General features: G+C 55.1%; 1 protein-coding gene and 1 long non-coding RNA gene across 15 annotated transcripts in view; one reads left to right on the top strand and one right to left on the bottom strand.

The window, feature by feature from the left end:
- The window catches only part of TCF4 (transcription factor 4), a 99518-nt gene that overhangs the window by 72311 nt on the left and 3613 nt on the right, over window positions 1-23594 (top strand). For 8 of the 14 annotated variants that reach the window (XM_054053952.1, XM_054053954.1, XM_054053944.1 and 5 more), the window contains 9 exons: window positions 4556-4661; window positions 5022-5155; window positions 6639-6771; window positions 7324-7388; window positions 9538-9616; window positions 13378-13454; window positions 15412-15588; window positions 17999-18134; window positions 20112-20268. In XM_054053952.1, coding sequence (XP_053909927.1) covers window positions 4556-4661; window positions 5022-5155; window positions 6639-6771; window positions 7324-7388; window positions 9538-9616; window positions 13378-13454; window positions 15412-15588; window positions 17999-18134; window positions 20112-20268 — 1064 coding nt within the window. The remainder of the gene's footprint in view (window positions 1-4555; window positions 4662-5021; window positions 5156-6638; window positions 6772-7323; window positions 7389-9537; window positions 9617-13377; window positions 13455-15411; window positions 15589-17998; window positions 18135-20111; window positions 20269-23594) is intronic. The other 6 variants (XM_054053953.1, XM_054053945.1, XM_054053955.1 and 3 more) reach the window with 4 other exon arrangements.
- On the bottom strand, window positions 20581-23125 carry LOC128850372 (uncharacterized). Its single transcript, XR_008447729.1, has 3 exons — window positions 23055-23125; window positions 21562-22407; window positions 20581-21321 (listed from the first exon to the last, which is right to left on the bottom strand). It is a non-coding gene; the product is annotated as an uncharacterized LOC128850372 (long non-coding RNA).

The following is a 23594-nucleotide window of genomic DNA, read 5'->3' as shown; positions in this document are numbered from 1 at the left end:
AGGGCTGTACCTCAACTAAACCGATGTATGTGGGGCTGTAGCGCAAATCAATCGCTATATGGGGGTACAGCGCAAATAGATTGATGTATATCGGAGAGATCGCAAATAAATGGATGTATTTCTCTCCAATAACCCCATTTCTATAGGAAAATATCTCTTTTTGATGGGATTTTGGCGCTTCCAGTGGAGAAACTTGGGGTGGTTTGGGCTTCAAAACTGAAATGAAAACTGAATTGAAAATCAAATTCGATCCAAGGGGGATTAAATCGATATGAAAATACTATCAGAGCCTGGTGCTCCGGCTTTTGGCTTGGAGGAGGGGAACAAAAGCTCCGACGCCTGATGGGCAGGAAATTGGGACGAGGAATTGTTTGTTTCCTGTTTCGCCCTCGATCTGGTTCCCATTAAGCTTCGGGGGCGCCGAGAAATTCCGACGCCGACAGAAAACAGGAGGATTTGCTGGAAAAAAGGGACTATTTTGACCATTTCTGCTCTGATTTCCCTCAAATCTCTCTCATTTTCCCTCAGATCTCTCCCATTTTCCCTCAGATCTCCCCATTTTCCCTCAGATCTCCCCGTTTTCCCTCAAATCTCTCCCATTTTCCCTCAAATCTCCCCTATTTTGCTCAGATCTCTCCCATTTTCCTTCAAATCTTTCCCGTTTTCCCTCAGATCTCTCCCATTTTCCCTCAAATCTCTCCCATTTTCCCCAAATCTTTCCCTCTTTCTCTCAAATTCCTCCCATTTCCCTCAAATTCCTCCCATTTCCCCTCAAATCTCTCCCCTTTTCTCTCAAATCTCTCTCGTTTTCCCTCGGATCTCTCCCATTTTCCCTCATATCTCCCCGTTTTCCTTCAAATCTTTCCCATTTTCCTCAAATCTCCCCTATTTCGCTCAAATTTCTCCCATTTCCCTTAAATCTCTCCCATTTTCCCCAAATCTCTCCCATTTCTCTCAAATCTCTCCCCTTTTCCCCCAAATCTCTCCCATTTTCCCCAAATCTCTCCCCTTTTCCCCCAAATCTCTCCCATTTTGCCCCCAAATCTCTCCCATTCTCCCCCAAATCTCTCCCATTTTCCCCAAATCTCTCCCATTTTCCCCCAAATCTCTCCCATTTTCCCCCAAATCTCTCCCATTTCCCCCAAATCTCTCCCATTTTCCCCCAAATCTCTCCCATTTCCCCCAAATCTCTCCCATTTTCCCCCAAATCTCTCCCATTTTCCCCAAATCTCTCCCCTTTTCCCCCAAATCTCTCCCATTTTCCCCCCAAATCTCTCCCATTCTCCCCCAAATCTCTCCCATTTTCCCCAAATCTCTCCCATTTTCCCCCAAATCTCTCCCATTTCCCCCAAATCTCTCCCATTTTCCCCCAAATCTCTCCCATTTCCCCCAAATCTCTCCCATTTTCCCCCAAATCTCTCCCATTTTCCCCAAATCTCTCCCCTTTTCCCCCAAATCTCTCCCATTTTCCCCCCAAATCTCTCCCATTCTCCCCCAAATCTCTCCCATTTTCCCCAAATCTCTCCCATTTTCCCCCAAATCTCTCCCATTTTCCCCAAATCTCTCCCCTTTTCCCCCAAATCTCTCCCATTTTCCCCCCAAATCTCTCCCATTCTCCCCCAAATCTCTCCCATTTTCCCCAAATCTCTCCCATTTTCCCCCAAATCTCTCCCATTTTCCCCAAATCTCTCCCATTTTCCCCCAAATTTCTCCCATTTTCTCCAAATTTTTGACTTATTTTCCTGTTCCTTCTTTCATTCCAATCGTTTCCCCGTTTTTTAGGGAATGGACTGTAGAGCTGGTCCATCCTGGGGTGCTTCCGGAGGCGTTTGGAGCCCCACGAGGAAGGCCCACAGTTGGGTGGACACAGATGACCCCATAGAACCTTCAGCTCCGGGTGTAAAAATACCCTTTTTCCCTGTTTTTCCCATAAATATCTTTTAATTCAGTGATCGAGAACCCCATCATTAATCCATCGCAGCGGAACACCGTGAAATCATGGAGTCGAGGTTGGAGAAGGCCTCGGAGCTCCTCCAGGCCAACCATCGGCCCACTAAGCCGCGTCCTGAAGCCCCACATCTCCACAGCCGCGGTCCGTTTGAAGCTTTCCGTGCCCTTCCCACCCCCCGAGTCCGTCCTCCTTTCTCCACCGGCTTCGTAGGACCTCCAATGGCTTTGTCTCACCCGGTGGCTCTCTTCCTCTTCCATTTCAACCCCCCCTTGAAGTTCAGACCCTCCTCTTTGCATAATCCCGTTCCTCTTTGATGGAACTCCATTTCCACGTGTCCCTCTCCGGTTTCTCCCCCTCCTTTTCTTCTCGCGGGTGGTCGGGAGGAGATAAGAGTGCGGCCAATGGTGGATCCTCAACGGTGACATCCGCAGCTCCTCAGCTTTTGCTCTTCTTCACACCCGTTCTGGTCTTCAGAAGCCATCGCTTTGCGCCGTCTCCTTCCCCGTTATGCAAATGGCCTTCTCGTTATGCAAATGAGGCTTTCAAGTTAACGAAGTCGATTTGCACGCGGGCTCTGGCGAGAAGAAGCTTTGAAGGTTTGGCTGAAAGGGACAAAAAGACCTTCCGTTCTGTGGACTCGATGATCTCAAAGGGCCTTTGTAGGAGATGGAGGAGGCGGTGGCCCGAGGTCAGAAGGGACTTCACAGTTAACAGTTGGGGCTCAGGGTCTCCTCCAAACCCCCCTTAGATCCCTCAAGCCTGGTTCTGCAGCCCCTCAAAGCCCTCTCCTCCATGTTCTCCAAAGCGTTTGGTGAGCTGCAGCTTCTCGGCCTCCACCACCTCAAAGGTCTTCTCCAACCTCACCCTTCTGAGCTTCCAACCAAAGCGTTCCGTGAGCTCAGAGCGGAATTCACCCTCTCTTTGGAGATGGTGACCACGGGACAACGCCCGAGGCTGGAGAGAAACCAGAGCTTGGAGAGCTTATTTTGGGCCTTGGGGGATGACATCATGGTCTCATTTGTCTTCTCCTGGCGTTTCCTTGACCCGCTTTGAACTGAGGGCGTTAACGAGCTGCAACGTCCTGGAGGCCCATCTGGAAACCATTTCTGCTGCCTTTGAGGATGGGAACGCTTTGGAGAAGACAAAATCCAGGCGAGGAGATGCCAGAGGTGTGGAGCGGCTCCTCCTCTTGGGGCCGGAGCGCAGGTTCCACCTCGGAGGGTCCTCCTCGATGCTCTCTTTGAGGTTGGGAAGGATCTCCAAGGTCAACGCCTGATGGAATCCGTGAGCTCAGGAGGCGTTGAGGACCTCCGAGATTGTCCACCTCAAGGCCGCGGTGTTGCCCGAGCCGGAAAGGAGGAGAACCGTGAGGTCCTGAAGGTTGGAGAAGCCTCCAAGGAAGGAGGAAGGGTGGGACGGGGGGGGTTGGTTGCCATGTGGTGGCCACATCTGGTCTCAATCGTGGTTTGATGGGAACGCCAACTCCTGAAGGTCCTTTGGGCGGGTTTGGAGAGTGGAGGAAAGCTGGAGAAGAAGCGCCATCTGGTTCTCGTTGAGACCTTTTTGCAGGTTGAGGGAATCATCTCAAGGCTGAGGAGGTGGGTGGGATTGTTCCTTCCGGGCTTTTCATCAGCCCCCGCGGCCTCTTCCTCTCCAGCCCCCACCACCTCCTCCTTCTTCTCACCATCTGGATGAAATTAGAGGTTGCAAAGTGCCTTCTGCTGGAAACCTGGAAGAGATCGGCCACCGGAAAAGGCCGGGAGAAGGAGGGGGGGAGGTCCTCCCGCCGCTCCCACCACGAGACGGTGGGGTTCTTTCCCCAATTCGGACCTCCAGAGTGGGACAAAGGAGGTCCTCCATCGCTGGAGGTGTTCAAGGGTGGCTCGGAGGCACCTGAGGCGGTGGGAGGTGACTCTGGAACCTCATCGCAGAGGTTCTCCAGCCCTCCCGTCATCTCCGTGGCTCCACCAGCTCCAGAAGCTCTGGAGGCCTCCGGAATTGGCCGCACCGCTCCAGGTGGGCTTTGGATAGGTGGACAACCTCCTCCTTCTCCTGAAGGTGGAGCTTCGTGGCCGGTGGGGTCATCGCCATCTTTCTCAGCCGCCTTCGCTGAGAAGGAGATCCGTATTCATCCGGGAGGTGACGACCTCCCGCTCTTCCCGACCCTCCGGAGACGGGATGAGAGGCTCCTCCAGCTGAGGAACATCTCCCCCACCCAATCCCTCCCTCAGAAGATGTTTTCGAGGCTCTTTTCCTTCACTTTTTGGTTGGTTTCAACCCAAAAAAATGATCATTTTTCTCCTAAAAAGACTCCAAACTCTGATTTAGCCCCAAAATCCCAAAGTTTGGCGCTTGGAGGAGGTTTATTCCCGCTCCGAATCGGAAGGGAAGGAGTTTTCCTCGGGGTGACATCTGGTTCCTCTTGATTTGAGGAGCAGATGTTCCGCCGGTGGCTTCGTTCCTGCCCCAAAAGAGGACTTTGGGGTTGGAAAAGGGGTTGAGAAGGTCAGAAGGTGTTTGGTGACCACGAAAAGGCCAAAATGGTGGTTTCTTCGGGGTTTTTTTCCTGCTAAGAACCTTCTGGTTGGTGTTGTTGCTCCTCAGGTCTACGCTCCGTCGGGCAGCACTGCCGACTACAACCGCGACTCGCCGGGGTATCCGTCCTCCAAACCAGCAGCCGGCACCTTCCCCACCTCCTTCTTCATGCAAGGTGAGAAGAAGCCTTCCAGAAGGCCCCTCGTTTCCATACATTTCCATCTTTCCATGGAGAGACACCAAAAGACCTCCGAGAACATCCAAAGGAAGAACGTGGAGCCACGTTCTTCTGCCCATGGCCTTTGGAACCTGCCCAGAAGCAGCGTGGGATGGGTTGGAGGGACCTTGAAGGTCACGGGATGGGTTGGAGGGACCTCAAAGCCCCCCCAGATCCCACCTCCCACCACGGAGAGGACCATGCGGTGGCTGTGGTTGCCCCTCGGGCCAAATGTCCTCATCCCGGAGGCCCATCTGGAGGGCTTTGCTGAGGAAGCAAAGGGCCAACTGATGGAGTTTTTGTCTTCTTCTCTTCCAGATGGACATCCCAGCAGCGACCCGTGGAGCTCCTCCAGCGGGATGAACCAACCGGGCTACGGCGCCATGTTGGGCAACTCTTCTCACATCCCACAGTCCAGCAGCTACTGCAGCCTCCACCCCCACGAGCGCCTGGTGAGCGGTGGGATCATGGGCTGAGGGTCTCCAGAGGTTCCTGGCCAGGCTGGGTCATGGGCCAAGGTTCTCCAGAGGGTCCTGGCCACGCTGGATCATGGGCCAAGGTTCTCCAGAGGGTCCTGGCCAGGCTGGGTCATGGGCCAAGGTTCTCCAGAGGTTCCTGGCCAGGCTGGATCCATGGCCAAGGTTCTCCAGAGGTTCCTGGCCAGGCTGGATCATGGGCCAAGGTTCTCCAGAGGTTCCTGGCCAGGCTGGATCATGGGCCAAGGTTCTCCAGAGGTTCCTGGCCAGGCTGGATCATGGGCCAAGGTTCTCCAGAGGTTCCTGGCCAGGCTGGATCCATGGCCAAGGTTCTCCAGAGGGTCCTGGCCAGGCTGGATCCATGGGCCAAGGTTCTCCAGAGGTTCCTGGCCAGGTTGGATCCATGGGCCAAGGTTCTCCAGAGGGTCCTGGCCAGGCTGGATCATGGGCCAAGGTTCTCCAGAGGTTCCTGGCCAGGCTGGATCCATGGGCCAAGGTTCTCCAGAGGTTCCTGGCCAGGCTGGATCATGGGCCAAGGTTCTCCAGAGGTTCCTGGCCAGGCTGGATCCATGGGCCAAGGTTCTCCAGAGGTTCCTGGCCAGGCTGGATCCATGGCCAAGGTTCTCCAGAGGGTCCTGGCCAGGCTGGATCCATGGGCCAAGGTTCTCCAGAGGTTCCTGGCCAGGTTGGATCCATGGGCCAAGGTTCTCCAGAGGTTCCTGGCCAGGTTGGATCCATGGGCCAAGGGTCTCCAGAGGGTCCTGGCCAGGCTGGATCATGGGCCAAGGTTCTCCAGAGGTTCCTGGCCAGGCTGGATCATGGGCCAAGGTTCTCCAGAGGTTCCTGGCCAGGCTGGATCATGGGCCAAGGTTCTCCAGAGGTTCCTGGCCAGGCTGGATCATGGGCCAAGGTTCTCCAGAGGTTCCTGGCCAGGCTGGATCATGGGCCAAGGTTCTCCAGAGGGTCCTGGCCAGGCTGGATCATGGGCCAAGGTTCTCCAGAGGGTCCTGGCCAGGCTGGATCATGGGCCAAGGTTCTCCAGAGGGTCCTGGCCAGGCTGGATCATGGGCCAAGGTTCTCCAGAGGTTCCTGGCCAGGCTGGATCACAGCCAAGGTTCTCCAGAGGTTCCTGGCCAGGCTGGATCATGGGCCAAGGTTCTCCAGAGGTTCCTGGCCAGGCTGGATCATGGGCCAAGGTTCTCCAGAGGTTCCTGGCCAGGCTGGATCATGGGCCAAGGTTCTCCAGAGGTTCCTGGCCAGGCTGGATCATGGGCCAAGGTTCTCCAGAGGGTCCTGGCCAGGCTGGATCATGGGCCAAGGTTCTCCAGAGGTTCCTGGCCAGGCTGGATCATGGGCCAGGGTTCTCCAGAGGGTCCTGGCCAGGCTGGATCCATGGGCCGAGGTTCTCCAGAGGTTCTCCAGCCCGATGCCATGGAGATGTCCCCTCTTTTCTCCCCAGAGTTACCCGTCCCACTCCTCGGCCGACATCAACTCCAGTCTTCCTCCGATGTCCACCTTCCACCGCGGTGGCTCCGCCCACTACAGCGCAGCGTCCTGCACGCCGCCCGCCAACGGCACCGACGCCATCATGGGTGAGTGGACACGTGGACCTCTTTACTCCCTGTGTGTCTTCTTCAGCTCCTGGAAGGTCGGGGGGTGGTTCCTCTGATGGTCCAACCCCAGCAGATCCCATTGCTCCAAAGCCACGTGGCCTTCAAGGCCTCCAGGAAGCCCCTGAGCTCTTCTCTCAGGACCAGAGGGGACAGCCAGAAGATGCCCCAACGGAGGGTTGGACGGGAGGAGATGGTTCTTCACCCGGAGGGTGGTGGACTCCACAGCTTGGAGAAGCGTTTGGCCCTCAGATCCCTGCGGAGCTGCATTCCATGGGCCTGGTGGATCCCTTCCAGCTCTTCCATGAGCATTGAGGTTCTCCTGCGAGACCTTCGTTGCTCCTCAGGGTTCCTCTCCATCTCAGGTCCTTCAGGAGTTGCCCTCGTTGCTCCTCAGGGTTCCTCTCCATCTCAAAGCCCTCTTAGATCCCACAACTTCCTTGGAAAACTCCACCAGAGCAGGTGGAAACGGAGCAGGAGGAGATGTCCCAGGTGTCGTGTGGCATCTCCTGAGGCGGCCATCTTGCTTTGCAGGCGGCCGAGGGGGCGGAGCCGGCGCTTCGCAGACCGGAGACGCGTTGGGCAAAGCTCTCGCCTCTGTAAGGAACCATCGCCGTCGGCTCGGGGAGGGGGGGAGGGGCTCCTCCAGGAGAAGGTGACCCCACCACGGGGTGGGAAGGGGGAGAAGAAGGGCGGGAGGTCCCCCCGGGGGCTCTGCGAGAGCGCTGCTCCGGCCGAGGTGTCCCCACCTCTTCCCTGGAGGAGTCGGAGGCCACTCGGTCACCTCCAGGTTCTCCAAAGACCACTTGAGTTATTTTCTGGGCAGAGTGGGTTCCTTTGAGTTCTCATGGCGGTTCGTTTGCATCTCATTTGCATATTCCTCCGTCGTCTCGTTAACGAGACCTCGAGGGAGGGGCCAAGAAGCCACCGTCCACGTTGGGGCAGTGCCAAACGCTCTCCCCGGTGGCCGCGTTGGAAGAACCTTCTCCTCGGAGCGGAGCGCCCGCGGCCGCTCCCCAGGGTGGCCACCACAAACCCGCCCCGAAGGCGGCATTCCGAGGGGCCACGTTCCAAAGGGGCCAATTCCAAAGGGGCAACCTTCGAAGGGTCCAAAGGGTGAACCTCCAAAGGGTCAAATTTCCAAAGGGTCAAATGTCCAAAGGGTGAACCTCCAAAGGGTGAACCTCCAAAGGGTGAAACGTCCAAAGGGTGAAGCTCCAAAGGGTGAACCTTCAGAACATCGAACCCTTTAAAGGTTGAACCTTCTCAATGTTGAACCTCCTCAAGATTGAACCTTCCAGAGGTTGAACCTTCTGAAGGTTGAACCTCCAAAGGTTGAACCTCCAAAGGTTGAACCATCTGAACATTAAACCCTTTAAAGGTTGAACCTCCAAAGGTTGAACCCTCAAAGGTTGAACTTCCAAGGGTTGAACCCTCCAAAGGTTGAACCTTCTAATGTTGAACCCTTTAATGGTTGAACTTCCGAAGGTTGAACCCTCAAAGGTTGAACATCCAAAGGTTGAACCTTCAAAGGTTGAACATTCCAAAGGTTGAACCCTTTAAAGGTCGAACCTTCTGAACATTGAACCTTCCAGAGGTTGAACCTTCTGAATGTTGAACCTCCAAAGGTTGAACCTTCTGAACATTAAACCCTTTAAAGGTTGAACCTTCCAAGGGTTGAACCCTCAAAGATTGAACCCTCAAAGGTTGAACTTCCAAGGGTTGAACCCTCCAAAGGTTGAACCTTCTAATGTTGAACCTCCAAAGGTTGAACCTCCAAAGGTTTTGAACCTCCAAAGGTTGAACCTCCAAAGGTTTTGAACCTCCAAAGGTTGAACCTCCAAAGGTTGAACTTCCGAAGGTTGAACCCTCAAAGGTTGAACCCTTTAAAGGTTGAACTTCCGAAGGTTGAACCTCCAAAGGTTGAACCCTCAAAGGTTGAACCTCCAAAGGTTTTGAACCTCCAAAGGTTGAACCCTCTGAAGGTTGAACCTCTGAAGGTTGAACCCTCAAAGGTTGAACCCTTTAAAGGTTGAACCTCTGAAGGTTGAACCCTCCAAAGGTTGAACCTCCAAAGGTTGAACCTCTGAAGGTTGAACCCTCCAAAGGTTGAACCTTCTTAATGTTGAACCCTTTAAAGGTTGAACTTCTGAAGGTTGAACTTCCAAAGGTTGAACCTCTTAAAGGTTGAACCTCCAAAGGTTGAACCTCCGAAGGTTGAACCCTCCAAAGGTTTTGAACCCTCAAAGGTTGAACCCTCCAAAGGTTTTGAACCTTCAAACGTTGAACCTCCAAAGGTTTTGAACCTCCAAAGGTTGAACCCTTTAAAGGTTGAACCTCCAAAGGTTGAACCCTCAAAGGTTGAACCCTCCAAAGGTTTTGAACCTCCAAAGGTTGAACTTCTGAAGGTTGAACCTTCCAAAGGTTGAACCTTCTAAACATGGAACTCTTTCAAGGTTGAACCTTCTGAACATTGAACCTTCCAAAGGTTCAGCCCCGGAGGTTGACCCCCCTGAAGGTTGAACCTTCCAAAGGTTCAGCCCCGGAGGTTGACCCCCTGAAGGTTGAACCTTCCAAAGGTTCACCCCCGGAGGTTGCCCCCCCGAAGGTTGCCCCCCCCGAGGCCGCAGGTCCTTCCAGGAGTCCCTCGGGGTTGCGTTTGGCGCTGGTGGTGTCCCGAGGGCCCTTTGGGGTGGCTCTGGCCGTTGGCTGATGGCTTTGAGATGACCTCTCTATCGTCTCTTGAAGATCTACTCTCCAGACCACACCACCACCAGCTTCCCATCAAATCCTTCAACTCCTGTCGGTTCTCCCCCTTCTCTCGCAGGTATTGTGGCTTCTATTTTACTCCACACTTCCCACCACCTCCTCCTCCTCCTCAGGCCAGGAGACACCGGCCTGGAGTTCCACCAGGACGGGGCAGCGCCCGCTGGCACCTCCAGAGCCCCCGGGAGCTCCGTCGGACCATAGCTCAGGAGCTTCAGGAGCTCTAAAGGGCCACCTGACCACAACTCATGAGCTTTGAAGGCCCATTTGACCATAACTCATGGACCTAAGGAGGTTTGAAGGTCCACCTGACTCAAACTTAGAGGTTTGAAGGTCCATCTGACCATAACTCATGGACTTAAGGAGGTCTAAAGGTCCATCTGACCATAGTACATGAGGTTTGAAGGTCCACCTGACCATAACTCATGGACTTAAGGAGGTCTAAAGGTCCATCTGACCACAATTTATGAGGTTTGAAGGTCCACCTGACTATAACTCAGAGGTTTGAAGGTCCATCTGACCATAACTCATGAACTTAAGGAGGTTTAAAGGTCCACCTGACCATAACTCAGGAGCTTCAGGAGGTTCAAAGGTCCATCTGACCACAATTCATGAGGTTTGAAGGTCCACCTGACTATAACTTAGAGGTTTGAAGGTCCATCTGACCATAACTCGTGAACTTAAGGAGGTTTGAAGGTCCACCTGACCATAACTCATGGACTTAAGGAGGTTTGAAGGTCCATCTGACCACAATTCATGAGGTTTGAAAGTCCACCTGACCATAACTCATGGACTTAAGGAGGTCTAAAGGTCCTTCTGACCATAGTACGTGAGGTTTGAAGGTCCATCTGACCATAACTCATGGACTTAAAGAGGTCTAAAGGTCCACCTGAGTCTAACTTAGAGGTTTGAAGGTCCACCTGACCATAACTCAGGAGCTTCAGGAGGTCTAAAGGTCCATCTGACCACAGTTCATGAGGTTTGAAGGTCCATCTGACCATAACTCATGAACTTAAGGAGGTTTAAAGGTCCATCTGACCACAATTCATGAGGTTTGAAGGTCCACCTGACTCTAACTTAGAGGTTTGAAGGTCCATCTGACCATAACTCATGGACTTAAGGAGCTCTAAAGGGCCATCTGACCACAATTCATGAGGTTTAAGGTCCATCTGACCATAACTCATGAATCTAAGGAGGTTTGAAGGTCCATCTGACCATAGTACATGAGGTTTGAAGGTCCATCTGACCATAACTCATGGACTTAAAGAGGTTTGAAGGTCCACCTCACTCCAATTTCTTAAACCCCGAGACCTTGGAGAAGGCCTCTTGGCTTTCTGTGACCTCTTTCAAATGAGGTCCACCTCAGAAGGTCTCTTCTTTGTCCACGAGCCCTGCTGAAGCTCCCCAGGTGTCCTCCAAGGCAACCAAAGCCACCAGGAGACACCGTGTCCCCAGGTCCCACCTCTCCGTGGGTTTTGGAGCCCACCAGAGGTGGAGAACCTGTGACCTCCAAACCCCCTCCCACATGGCCTTCAAGTCCTCCACGACCTCCAAATCCCATTCCATGTGGCCTTCAACCCCTCAATGACCTCCAAATCTCCTCCCACGTGGCCTTCAGCCCCTCCATGACCTCCAAACCCCATCCCATGTGGCCTTCAACCTCTCCATGACCTCCACACCCCATTGCACATGGTCTTCACGACCTCCAAACCTCATCTCATGTGGCCTTCAACCCCTCCGTGACCTCCAAATCCATTGCACGTGGCCTTCAAGTCCTCCACAATCTCCAAATCTCAGTCCACGTGACCTTCAACCTCTCTGTGACCTCCAAACCCCATCCCTTGTGGTCTTCACGACCTCAGTGACCTCTAAACGCCCTCCCACGTGGTCTTCACGACCTCCAACCCCTTCCCACGTGGCCTTTAACCCCTCCATGACTTCCAAACTCCATCACATGTGGTCTTCATGACCTCCAAATCCATTGCACGTGGCCTTCAAGTCCTCCACAACCTCCAAATCCCAGTCCATGTGACCTTCAACCTCTTCATGACCTCTAAACCCCATCCCATGTGGTCTTCATGACCTCCAAACCCCCTCCCACGTGGCCTTCAGCCCCTCCGTGACCTCCAAACTCCATCCCATGTGGTCTTCATGACCTCCAAATCCCCTCCCACGTGGCCTTCAACCCCTCCAGGACCTCCAACCCCCTCCCACATGGTCTTCATGACCTCCATGACCTCCACACCCCATTGTACATGGTCTTCATGACCTCCAAACCCCATCCTACATGGCCTTCAACCCCTCCATGACCTCCAAACCTCATCCCTCATGGTCTTCATGACCTCCAAACCCCCTCCCATGTGGCCTTCAACCCCTCCATGACCTCCACACCCCATTGTACATGGTCTTCACGACCTCCAAACCCCATCCCATGTGGTCTTCATGACCTCCAAACCTCATCCCACGTGGCCTTCAGCCCCTCCATGACCTCCAAACACCTCCCACATGGCCTTCAACCCCTCAATGACCTCCAAACTCCCTCCCACGTGGTCTTCAACCTGTCCACGACCTCCCGACTCCATTCCTCGTGGCCTTCAGCCCCTCCACGACCTCCAACCCCCTCCCACGTGGCCTTCACGACCTCCAAATACTTTCCCATGTGGCCTTCAACCCCTCCACGACCTCCAAACCTCATCCCATGTGGCCTTCATGACCTCCAAACCCCCTCCCATGTGGCCTTCATCCCCTCCATGACCTCCAAACCTCATCCCACGTGGCCTTCAGCCCCTCCATGACCTCCAACACCCATCCTACGTGGCCTTCAGCCCCTCCATGACCTCCAAACCTCATCCCATGTGGTCTTCATGACCTCCAAACCCCATCCCACGTGGCCTTCAACCCCTCCACAACCTCCAAACCCCATCCCACGTGGTCTTCAACTCCTCCACGACCTCCAAACTCCATTGCACATGGTCTTCATGACCTCCAAACCCCCTCCCATGTGGCCTTCAGCCCCTCCACGACCTCCAAACCTCATCCCATGTGGTCTTCACGACCTCCAACCTTCTCCCATGTGGCCTTCAACCCCTCCACGACCTCCAAACCCCATCCCACGTGGCCTCCATGACCTCCAAACCCCCTCCCACATGGTCTTCACGACCTCCAACCCCCATCCTATGTGGCCTTCAGCCCCTCCACGACCTCCAAACCCCCTCCCACATGGCCTTCACGACCTCCATGACCTCCACACCCCATTGTACGTGGTCTTCACGACCTCCAAACCTCATCCCACATGGCCTTCAGCCCCTCCATGACCTCTAAACCTCCTCCCCCGTGGTCTTCACGACCTCCAACCCCCATCCTATGTGGCCTTCAACCCCTCCATGACCTCCAAACTCCATCCCATGTGGTCTTCATGACCTCCAAATCCATTGTACGTGGTCTTCAACCCCTCCACGACCTCCAAACCCCCTCCCACATGGTCTTCATGACCTCCATGACCTCCACACCCCATTGTACATTGTCTTCACGACCTCCAAACCCCATCCCATGTGGTCTTCACGACCTCCAACCTTCTCCCACGTGGCCTTCAACCCCTCCACGACCTCCAACCCTCCTCCCCCGTGGTCTTCACGACCTCCAACCCCCATCCCACGTGGCCTTCAGCCCCTCCCCTCCCCGGTGGAACCCCGGTTGGTTCTCTCCTGGGCTTTTTGGAGCCACCTGGAGGTGCTTTGGGAGCCGCTGTCTCCTGGGCCCGAGGGAGGGCCGTTTCGGGGTGTCCTCCTGAAGCTCTGGTGGTAACTGCCCTTTTGCTGTCAGCAGGCCCCGCTGGGTGGTCTCGCGGTGGAGGTCCAGCGGCGTCATCTCCTAATTATGAAGGTCCTTTACACTCCTTGGTACGTTGCCCTTTGGGGACCTCCTCCGCCGCCATCTTTCTCTCCTTCTTCTCCTCCATTTTCCCATCCATCTCTTCTCCTTCAGGTTCTTCATGACCTTTAGGGACCTCCTCTAAAGCTTTGGGTGTTCCACCTCGACGGTGGTGGAACCCTAAAGGTGGTGGTGGTGGTGGAGGAGGAGGAGGAAAGTGCGCTTTGGAGAAGTTGTGGTGGTTCTTCCATCTTGGGGACTGCACGGGGAGGGTCAAATGGCTTCTCCTGAGGAGAAACCATGGGGTGAGCTCACCTGGTGGCATCACCCACGGCTTCCAGAAGGAATTGAAGGCCAAGAAAGAACCGCCGAGGTTGAAGATCTCCTGGTTGAGTTCTAAAGGGGTTCCCCAGAGCGGTGGGATGGGAGATGGAGGACCTCAAGGTGGGGTCTCACCTTCTCAGGGACCACCTGGAGGTGCCGTTGGCTTCTTCGGAAGCTTCTGGCAGGAAGGAGGTGGCCGGGGTGGGGATGGTCCACCTCAGACCTTCTCCTGGTGGAGCTCGAGAGGTTCTTTGGGCACTTTGGAGAGCGATGGGTTGGAGAAGGGACTTCCAGAAGGTCCACCTGATGGAGCTCAGGTTCCTCAGAGCCGGAGGATTGTCCTCTGGAGCTTCTCCTTCCATATTGGCTTGGGGTGACCAAGTCCACGTCTGGGAACCCCATCTGTAGAGCAGGAGGAGCTTCTCTGGTGGCTTCGGGGTGGGAGTAAAGCTTTCTCTGGTTGTCTCAGGGAGGAAGAGGAGCTTCTCTGGTGGCTTTGGGGTAGGAGTAGAGCTTCTCTGGTGGCTTCAGGGGGGAAGAGGACCTTCTCTGGTGGCTTTGGAGTGGGAGTAGAGCTTCTCTGGTGGCTTCGGGGTGGGAGTAGAGCTTCTCTGGTGGCTTCGGGGTGGGAGTAGAGCTTCTCTGGTGGCTTTGGGAGTAGAGCTTCTCTGGTGGCTTCAGAGGGGAAGAGGAGCTTCTCTGGTGGCTTTGGAGTGGGAGTAGAGCTTCTCTGGTGGTCTCAGGGTGGAAGAGGACCTTCTCTGGTGGCTTTGGGGTGGGGGTAGAGCTTCTCTGGTGGTCTCAGGGTGGGAGTAGAGCTTCTCTGGTGGCTTCAGGGTGGGAGTAGAGCTTCTCTGGTGGCTTTGGGGAGGAAGAGGACCTTCTCTGGTGGCTTCAGAGTGGGAGTAGAGCTTCTCTGGTGGCTTTGGGGAGGAAGAGGACCTTCTCTGGTGGCTTCAGAGTGGGAGTAGAGCTTCTCTGATGGTCTCAGGGTGGAAGAGGAGCTTCTCTGGTGGCTTTGGGGAGGAAGAGGAGCTTCTTTGGTGGCTTCAGAGTGGGAGTAGAGCTTCTCTGGTGGCTTCAAGGGGGAAGAGGAGCTTCTCTGGTGGTCTCAGGGAGGAAGAAGAGCTTCTCTGGTGGCTTTGGGGAGGAAGAGGACCTTCTCTGGTGGCTTCAGAGGGGAAAAGGAGCTTCTGTGGTGGCTTTGGGGTGGGAGTAGAGCTCTGGTGGCTTTGGGGAGGAGGTGGCTCTCCTGGTGGCCTCTTGCCGGGGTTGGGTTCCTTCGTGGTCGGTTGTCTCTCGGTGGAGGTGAGGAACCGCCCGGGCCTTCCTTGGGGGGTCGGTGCTGGGACTCCTCCGCTGCTCTCCAGGAGCTCCTCCGGGTGGTCCATTCCTGGAGGCGGTGGTGTCTCCACGGCTCTCGGAGATGGTTTCTCCTTCTCGGCCGCGTTGGGCGGTGGCCGTCGGCCCCACCTCGAGGAGGACGCATGGTCATGAGGAACCATTGAACCCTCTTTTGCCCATGAAAATCCAAACCCGGTGGTGACCTCGGAGGTCTTCTCCTCTCCCCGACGGCCTCCGCTCGACCCCTGTGGAGAAGAAGAGGTCTCAATGTTGGGAGGAGACACTGACGGTGGTCTTCTCCTCTTTCTTCTCGCGCAGCAAAGCCGCATCGAGGACCGTTTGGAGCGCTTGGACGACGCCATCCACGTTCTGCGCAACCACGCGGTGGGGCACGGCGACGGCCACGCCCTCATGGCGCCCACCGCCAACGGCGCCATGGGCGGCCTCGGCGCCGCCTACGGGCCCGCGCTCCTCGCCAACCGCCACGGCCTCATGGTGAGCACGGCCACGACCTCCTCCCCCAGCTCCTCCTTCACCTTCCACCACCGTTCCCACCCAGGAGGTCCTCCCCCAGCTCCTCCTTCACCTTCCACCTCAGGTCCCACCCATAAGGTCCTCCTCAAGGTCCTCCATCACATTCCACCTCTGTTCCCACCCATGAGGTCCTCCTCAAGGCCCTCCTTGAGCTCCTCCTCAAGGTTCTCCTTCACCTTCTCCCTCCATTCCCACCCAGGAGGTCCTCCTTAAGCTCCTCCTTCACATTCCACCTCTGTTCCCACCCATAAGGTCCTCCCTGAGGTCCTCCTCAGTGTCCTCCTGGAGCTCCTCTTTCACCCTCTGCCGCCATTCCCACCCATGAGGTCCTCCTCGAGGCCCTCCTTCACATTCCACCTCTGTTCCCACCCATGAGGTCCTCCTCAAGGTCCTCCTTGAGCTCCTCCTCAAGAATTCTCCTCAAGGTCCTCCTTCACCCTCTGCCGCCATTCCCACCCAGGAGGTCCTCCTTGAGCTCCTCCTTCACCTTCCGCCTCCATTCCCACCCATGAGGTCCTCCTCAAGAATCCTCCTCAAGGTCCTCCTTCACCTTCTACCACCATTCCCACCCACGAGGTCCTCCAGGAGCTCCTCCTTGAGGTCCTCCTTCACCCTCTCCCTCTATTCCCACCCATGAGGTCCTCCTTGAGGTCCTCCTTCGCCTTCTGCCACCATTCCCACCCATAAGGTCCTCCTTGAGCTCCTCCTTCACCTTCTCCCTCCATTCCCACCCATGAGGTCCTCCTTGAGGTCCTCCTTCGCCTTCTGCCGCCATTCCCACCCAGGAGGTCCTCCTCAAGGTCCTCCTTCACCTTCCACCTCCATTCCCACCCATGAGGTCCTCCTTGAGCTTCCACCTTCACTTTCTGCCGCCATTCCCACCCATAAGGTCCTCCTTGAGCTCTTTCACCTTCTACCTCTGTTCCCACCCAGGAGGTCCTCCTTGAGCTTCCACCTCCATTCCAAACCATGAGGTCCTCCTTGAGCTCCTCCTTCACCCTCTCCCTCCATTCCCACCCATAATGTCCTCCTTGAGGTCCTCCTTCACTTTCTGCCACCATTCCCAGCCATAAGGTCCTCCCTAAGCTCTTCCTTCACCTTCTGCCACCATTCCCACCCATAAGGTCCTCCTTGAGGTCCTCTTTCACCTTCCACCTCCATTCCCACCCATGAGGTCCTCCTCAATGTCCTCCCTGAGCTCCTCCTCAAGAATCCTCTTCAAGGTCCTCCTTCACCCTCTGCCTCCATTCCCACCCACGAGGTCCTCCTTGAGGTCCTCCATCACCTTCTCCCTCCATTCCCACCCATAAGGTCCTCCCTGAGGTCCTCCTCAATGTCCTCCTTGAGCTCCTCCTTCACCTTCCACCTCTGGTCCCACCCTTGAGCTCCTCCCTGAGGTCCTCCTTCACCTCCTCCCTCCATTCCCACCCATAAGGTCCTCCTTGAGGTCCTCTTTCACTTTCTGCCTCCATTCCCACCCATAAGGTCCTCCCTGAGCTCCTCCTTCACCTTCCACCTCCATTCCCACCAGGAGGTCCTCCTGGAGGTCCTCCTTGAGCTCCTCTTTCACTTTCCACCTCCATTCCCACCCTTGAGGTCCCCCTTGAGGTCCTCCATCACCTTCTCCCTCCATTCCCACCCATGAGGTCCTCCTTGAGCTTCCACCTCCATTTCCACCCATGGTCCTCCCTGAGGTGCTCCTCCTTGAGGTCCTCCTTCACATTCCACCTCCATTCCCACCCATAAGGTCCTCCTTAAGGTGCTCCTTCACCTTCTTCCTCCATTCCCATCTATGGTTCTCCCTGAGGTCCTCCTTGATGTCCTCCTTGAGCTCCTCCCTGAGGTCCTTCTTCACTTTCTGCCACCATTCCCACCCTTGAGCTCCTCCTTGAGCTTCTCCTTCACCTTCTATCTCTGTTCCCACACATGAGGTCCTCCTTGAGCTCCTCCTCAAGGTCCTCCTTCACCCTCTACCTCCATTCCCACCCATAAGGTCTTCCTTGAGGTCCTCCTTCACTTTCTCCCTCCATTCCCACTCTTGAGGTCCTCCCTGAGGTCCTCCTTGAGGTTCTCCTTCACCTTCCACCTCCATTCCCACCCAGAGTTTTCCCTGAGGTCCTCCTTGAGCTCCTTCTTGGGGTCCTCCCTGAGGTCCTCCTCAAAATACTTCTCGAGCTCCTCCCTAAGGTCCTCCTCAAGGTTCTCCCTGAGCTCCTCCTTCACCTTCTCCCTCCGTTCCCACCCAGGAGGTCCTCCTTGAGGTTCTCCTTCACTTTCCACCTCCATTCCCACCCTTGAGCTCCTCCTGGAGGTCCTCCTGGAGCTCCTGGGCGGTGGTGGGGCTGCAGGTTGTCCCGGTTGTGGCCCACAGGTGGGGTCTCACCGGGAGGACGGTGTCCCCCTGCGCGGGAGCCACGCGGTGGCGCCCAACGCCGTCTCGGGGCCGCAGTGTCCCCTCCCGACGGCCGCCTCGCCCGACATCAACCCCCCCCAGGACCCCTTCCGAGGTGAGACCTCCACCCACCGCCGGGGCCTTCACCTCTGGGCTGGGAGGGACCTTCACATCTGGGCTTGGAGGGACCTTCACATCTGGGCTTGGAGGGACCTTCACATCTGGGGGGGAGGGACCTTCACATCTGGGCTTGGAGGGACCTTCAGATCTGGGGGTGGAGGGACCTTCACATCTGGGGGGGAGGGACCTTCACATCTGGGGTGGAGGGACCTTCACATCTGGGCTTGGAGGGACCTTCAGATCTGGGGGTGGAGGGACCTTCAGATCTGGGGGTGGAGGGACCTTCAGGGTCTTCAGATCATGGGTTGGAGGGACCTTTGGGTCTTGGAATGATGGGTTTGAGGGATCTTCAAGGTCTTCATATCATGGAATGGGTTGGAGGGACCTTCAGGGTCTTTGGATCATGGGTTGGAGGGATCTTCAGGGTCTTCAATCATGGGTTGGAGGGACCTTCGGGGTCTTCAGATCATGGGTTGGAGGGATCTTCAGGGTCTTCAAGTCATGGAATGGGTTGGAGGGACCTTTGGGGTCTTCAATTATGGGTTGGAGGGATCTTCAGATCATGGGTTGGAGGGATCTTCAGGGTCTTCATATCATGGGTTGGAGGGACCTTTGGGTCTTGGAATGATGGGTTGGAGGGTTCTTCAGGGTCTTCAATCATGGGTTGGAGGGATCTTCAGGGTCTTCGGTCATGGAATGGGTCGGAGGGACCTTCATATCATGCGTTTGAGGGATCTTTGAGGTCTTTGAGTCATGGAATGGGTTGGAGGGATCTTCAGGGTCTTCAGTTCATGGGTTGGAGGGACCTTCAGAGTCTTTGGATCATGGGTTGGAGGGATCTTCAGGGTGTTCATATCATGGGTTGGAGGGACCTTTGGGTCTTGGAATCATGGGTTGGAGGGTTCTTCAGGGTCTTCAGATCATGGGTTTGAGGGACCTTCAGGGTCTTCAGTCATGGAATGGGTTGGAGGGACCTTCATATCATGCGTTTGAGGGATCTTCGAGGTCTTTGAGTCGTGGGTTGGGTTGGAGGGACCTTCAGGGTCTTTGGATCATGGGTTGGAGGGATCTTCAGGGTCTTCAAATCTTGGGTTGGAGGGACCTTCGGGGTCTTTGGATCATGGGTTGGAGGGATCTTCATGGAATGGGTTGGAGGGACCTTCGAGGTCTTCAGTTATGGGTTGGAGGGATCTTCAAGGTCTTGGAATGATGGGTTGGAGGGTTCTTCAGGGTCTTTGGATCATGGGTTGGAGGGATCTTCGAGGTCTTCATATCATGGAATGGGTTGGAGGGACCTTCAGGGTCTTCAAATCATGGGTTGGAGGGACCTTCTTGGAATCAGTTGGAGGGATCTTCATGGAATGGGTTGGAGGGATCTTCAGGGTCTTTGATTATGGGTTGGAGGGACCTTTGGGTCTTGGAATGATGGGTTGGAGGGTTCTTCAGGGTCTTCAAATCATGGAATGGGTTGGAGGGACCTTTGGGGTCTTCAATTATGGGTTGGAGGGACCTTCATGGAATGGGTTGGAGGCATCTGGAGGGCCTTTGGATGATGGTTGGAGGGATCTTCATGGAATGGGTTGGAGGCATCTGGAGGGCCTTTGGAGGATGGGTTGGAGGCATCTGGGGGACCTTTGGAGGATGGGTTGGAGGCATCTGGGGGACCTTTGGAGGATGGGTTGGAGGCATCTGGGGGACCTTTGGAGGGTGGGTTGGAGGCATCTGGGGGGCCTTTGGAGGATGGGTTGGAGGCATCTGGAGGGCCTTTGGAGGATGGGTTGGAGGCATCTGGAGGGCCTTTGGAGGATGGGTTGGAGGCATCTGGAGGGCTTTTGGAGGATGGGTTGGAGGCATCTGGAGGGCTTTTGGAGGATGGGTTGGAGGCATCTGGAGGGCCTTTGGAGGATGGGTTGGAGGCATCTGGGGGACCTTTGGAGGTCCCCGGTGGCCCTGGACGGTGGGTGGTGCGCAGGGCTGGGCGCGGGGCTCCCAGCGTCGTCGTCGGGAAGCTCCGAGATCAAATCGGACGACGAAGGAGATGAGAACCTTCAGGACCCCAAATCCACGGAGGAGAAGAAGCTGGAGGAGGACAAGAAGGAGCTCAAATCCATTACTAGGTCAAGATCTAGGTAACGGGCCACCCACGGGGGCCTCACGAGGTCCTCCTGGCCTTCCCCAGGGGTGGGGGGAACCCGCGGAGGTCTTCTCCTCCCCCAAGAGGACCTCAGGGGAGATGGTTCCAGAAGAAGCCACCTTTGGGGCTTCCAGGAGGCCCCAAAACTCAACGCTTTCAGAGCTCGAGGGGCTTCTTCTGCCTCTGGAGAAGGCGTTGGGGCGGCTCAGGAGGACCTTTGAGCTCCTCTGAGCTCTCCGTCCATCCCTGGAGATGTTGGAGAGGCGCTTGGGTGGAGGTGGGAGGTGGTCCTGTGTGGGTGGTGGTGGTCTCTGAGGTCCCTTCTGGGGTTGTCCCACTTCGATTCCATGGAACGATGGAGGAACGTCCGGGTGGAAAAGGGGTTGAGGGACAGAAGGTCTTGAGAAGGTTCCTCACCAGTAGAAATGGGTCCGTGAGGTCTTTGTTCGGAGGTGGTGGAACTCCATCGTCACCTCTCCAGAAGGTTTCTTCTCAATGTAAAGGGTGGGTGGAGAAGGTCCTGGAGGAGGACACGGCCTCGGGAGGCTCCGGTGCCGCCGGACACGGCTGCGAGCGGTGGGATGGGTCGAGAAGAAGCGCTCGGAGCTCAGAAGGGAGAAGGTTGAGGTGGGACCTTGAGGAGGGACCTTCGGGAGTGCGAGGAGAGATCTTTGAGGAGGCTGAGGAACCTTCTGGAAGGTTGAGAAGGAACCTTTGAGGAGGTTGAGAGGAAACCTTTGAGGAGGAACCTTTGAGGAGGTTGAGGAACCTTCTGGAAGGTTTGAGGAGAGACCTTTGAGGAGGAACCTTTGAGGAGGTTGAGGAGAGACCTTCAGGGGAGGTTGAGGAACCTTCTGGAAGGTTGAGGAGGAACCTTCAGGGGATGTTGAGGAAAAACGTTTGAGGACATTGAGGAGAAACCTTTGAGGAGAGACCTCTGGGGAGGTTGAGGAAAGACTTTTGGGGATGTTGAGGAGAAACCTTTGAGGAGGTTGAGGAACCTTCTGGAAGGTTGAGAAGGAACCTTCAGGGGAGGCTGAGGAGAGACCTTTGAGGGACATTGAGGAAAGACCTTTGGGGATGTTGAGGAGAGACCTTCAGGGAGGTTGAGGAACCTTCTGGAAGGTTCAGGAGAAGCCTTTGAGGGGGTTGAGGAGAGACCTTTGAGGAAGTTGAGGAAAGACTTTTGGGGATATTGAGGAGGAACCTTTGAGGAGGAACCTTTAAGGAGGTTGAGGAACCTTCTGGAAGGTTGAGAAGAAACCTTCAGAGAAGGTTGAGGAGAAACCTTTGAGGGGGTTGAGGAGAGACCTTTTAGAAGGTTGAGGAGAAACCTTTGAGGAAGTTGAGGAACCTTCTGGAAGGTTGAGGAGGAACCTTTGAGGAACCTTTTAGAAGGTTGAGCAGAAACCTTCAGGGGACGTTGAGGAGGAACCTTTGGGGATGTTGAGGAGAAACCTTTGAGGAGGTTGAGGAACCTTCTGGAAGGTTGAGGAGAAGCCTTTGAGGAGGAACCTTTGAGGGGGTTGAGGAGAGACCTCTGAGGAGAAACCTTCAGGGAGGTTGAGGAACCTTCTAGAAGGTTGAGGAGGAACCATGGAGGAGGTTGAGGAGAGACCTTTGAGGAGGTTGAGGAACCTTCTGGAAGGTTGAGGAGAAGCCTTCAGGGGATGTTGAGAAGAAGCCTTTGAGGAGGTTGAGGAGAAACCTTTGAGGAGGAACCTTTGAGGAGGTTGAGGAGAGACCTTTTAGAAGGTTGAGGAGAAACCTTTGGGGACGTTGAGGAGAGACCTTTGAGGAAGTTGAGGAACCTTCTGGAAGGTTGAGGAGGAACTATTGAGGAGGAACCTTCGAGGAACCTTTTAGAAGGTTGAGCAGAAACCTTCAGAGGACGTTGAGGAGAAACCTTTGAGAACGTTGAGGAGAAACCTTAGAGGAGGAACCATTGAGGAAGTTGAGGAGAAACCTTTGGGGACATTGAGGAGAGACTTTTGAGGAGAAACCTTAGAGGAGGTTGAGGAGAAACCTTCAGGGAGATTGAGGAACCTTCTAGAAGGTTGAGGAGGAACTTTTGAGGAGGAACCATTGAGGAGGTTGATGAGAGACCTTTGAGGAGAGAGCTTTGAGGAGAAACCTTTGGGGAGGTTGAGGAAAAACCTTAGGAGACATTGAGGAGAGACCTTTGAGGAGGTTGAGGAACCTTCTAGAAGGTTGAGGAGAAACCTTCAGGGGAGGTTGAGGAGAGACCTTTGAGGAGAAACCTTTGAGGGGGTTGAGGAGAGACCTTTTAGAAGGTTGAGGAGAGACCTTCAGGGGACGTTGAGGAGAAACCTTTGGGGAAGAACCTTTGGGGAGGTTGAGGAACCTTCTAGAAGTTTGAGGAGGAACCTTCAGGGGAGGTTGAGGAGAAACCTTTGAGGAGGTTGAGGAGAGACCTTCAGGGGAGGTTGAGGAGAAACCTTTGGGGAGGTTGAGGAGAGACCTTTGAGGATGTTGAGGAACCTTCTGGAAGGTTGAGGAGGAACCTTCAGGGGATGTTGAGAAGAAGCCTTTGAGGACGTTGAGGAGAAACCTTTGGGGAAGTTGAGGAACCTTCTGGAAGGTTGAGGAGAAGCCTTTGAGGAGGAACTTTTGAGGAGGTTGAGGAGAAACCTTTGAGGAGAAACCTTTGTGGAGGTTGAGGAACCTTCTGGAAGGTTGAGGAGGAACCATTGAGGAGGAACCTTTGAGGAACCTTCTGGAAGGTTGAGCAGAAACCTTCAGGGGAGGTTGAGGAGGAACCTTAGAGGAGGTTGAGGAACCTTCTGGAAGGTTGAGGAGGAACCTTTGAGGAGGAACCATTGAGGAACCTTCTGGAAGGTTGAGCAGAAACCTTCAGGGGACGTTGAAGAGAAACCTTTGGGGAAGAACCTTTGAGGAGGTTGAGGAACCTTCTAGAAGGTTGAGGAGGAACCTTCAGGGGAGGTTGAGGAGAAACCTTTGAGGGGGTTGAGGAGAGACCTTTGGGGAGGTTGAGGAACCTTCTGGAAGGTTGAGGAGAAGCTTTTGAGGAGGAACCTTTGAGGAGGTTGAGGAGAGACCTTTGGGGAGAGACCTTTAGGGAGGTTGAGGAGGAACCTTTGGGGATGTTGAGGAGAAACCTTTGAGGAAGTTGAGGAACCTTCTGGAAGGCTGAGGAGGAACTTTTGAGGAGGAACCATTGAGGAGGTTGAGGAAAGACCTTAGGAGACATTGAGGAGAGACCCTTGAGGAGAAACCTTAGAGGAGGTTGAGGAGATACCTTCAGGGAGGTTGAGGAACCTTCTGGAAGGTTGAGGAGGA

The sequence above is a fragment of the Cuculus canorus genome, chromosome Z (assembly GCF_017976375.1).
Source record: "Cuculus canorus isolate bCucCan1 chromosome Z, bCucCan1.pri, whole genome shotgun sequence".
Taxonomy (NCBI): Eukaryota; Metazoa; Chordata; class Aves; order Cuculiformes; family Cuculidae; genus Cuculus; species Cuculus canorus.
Note: the sequence above shows the minus strand (reverse complement) of the source record. Positions and strands in the feature narration are given on the sequence as shown.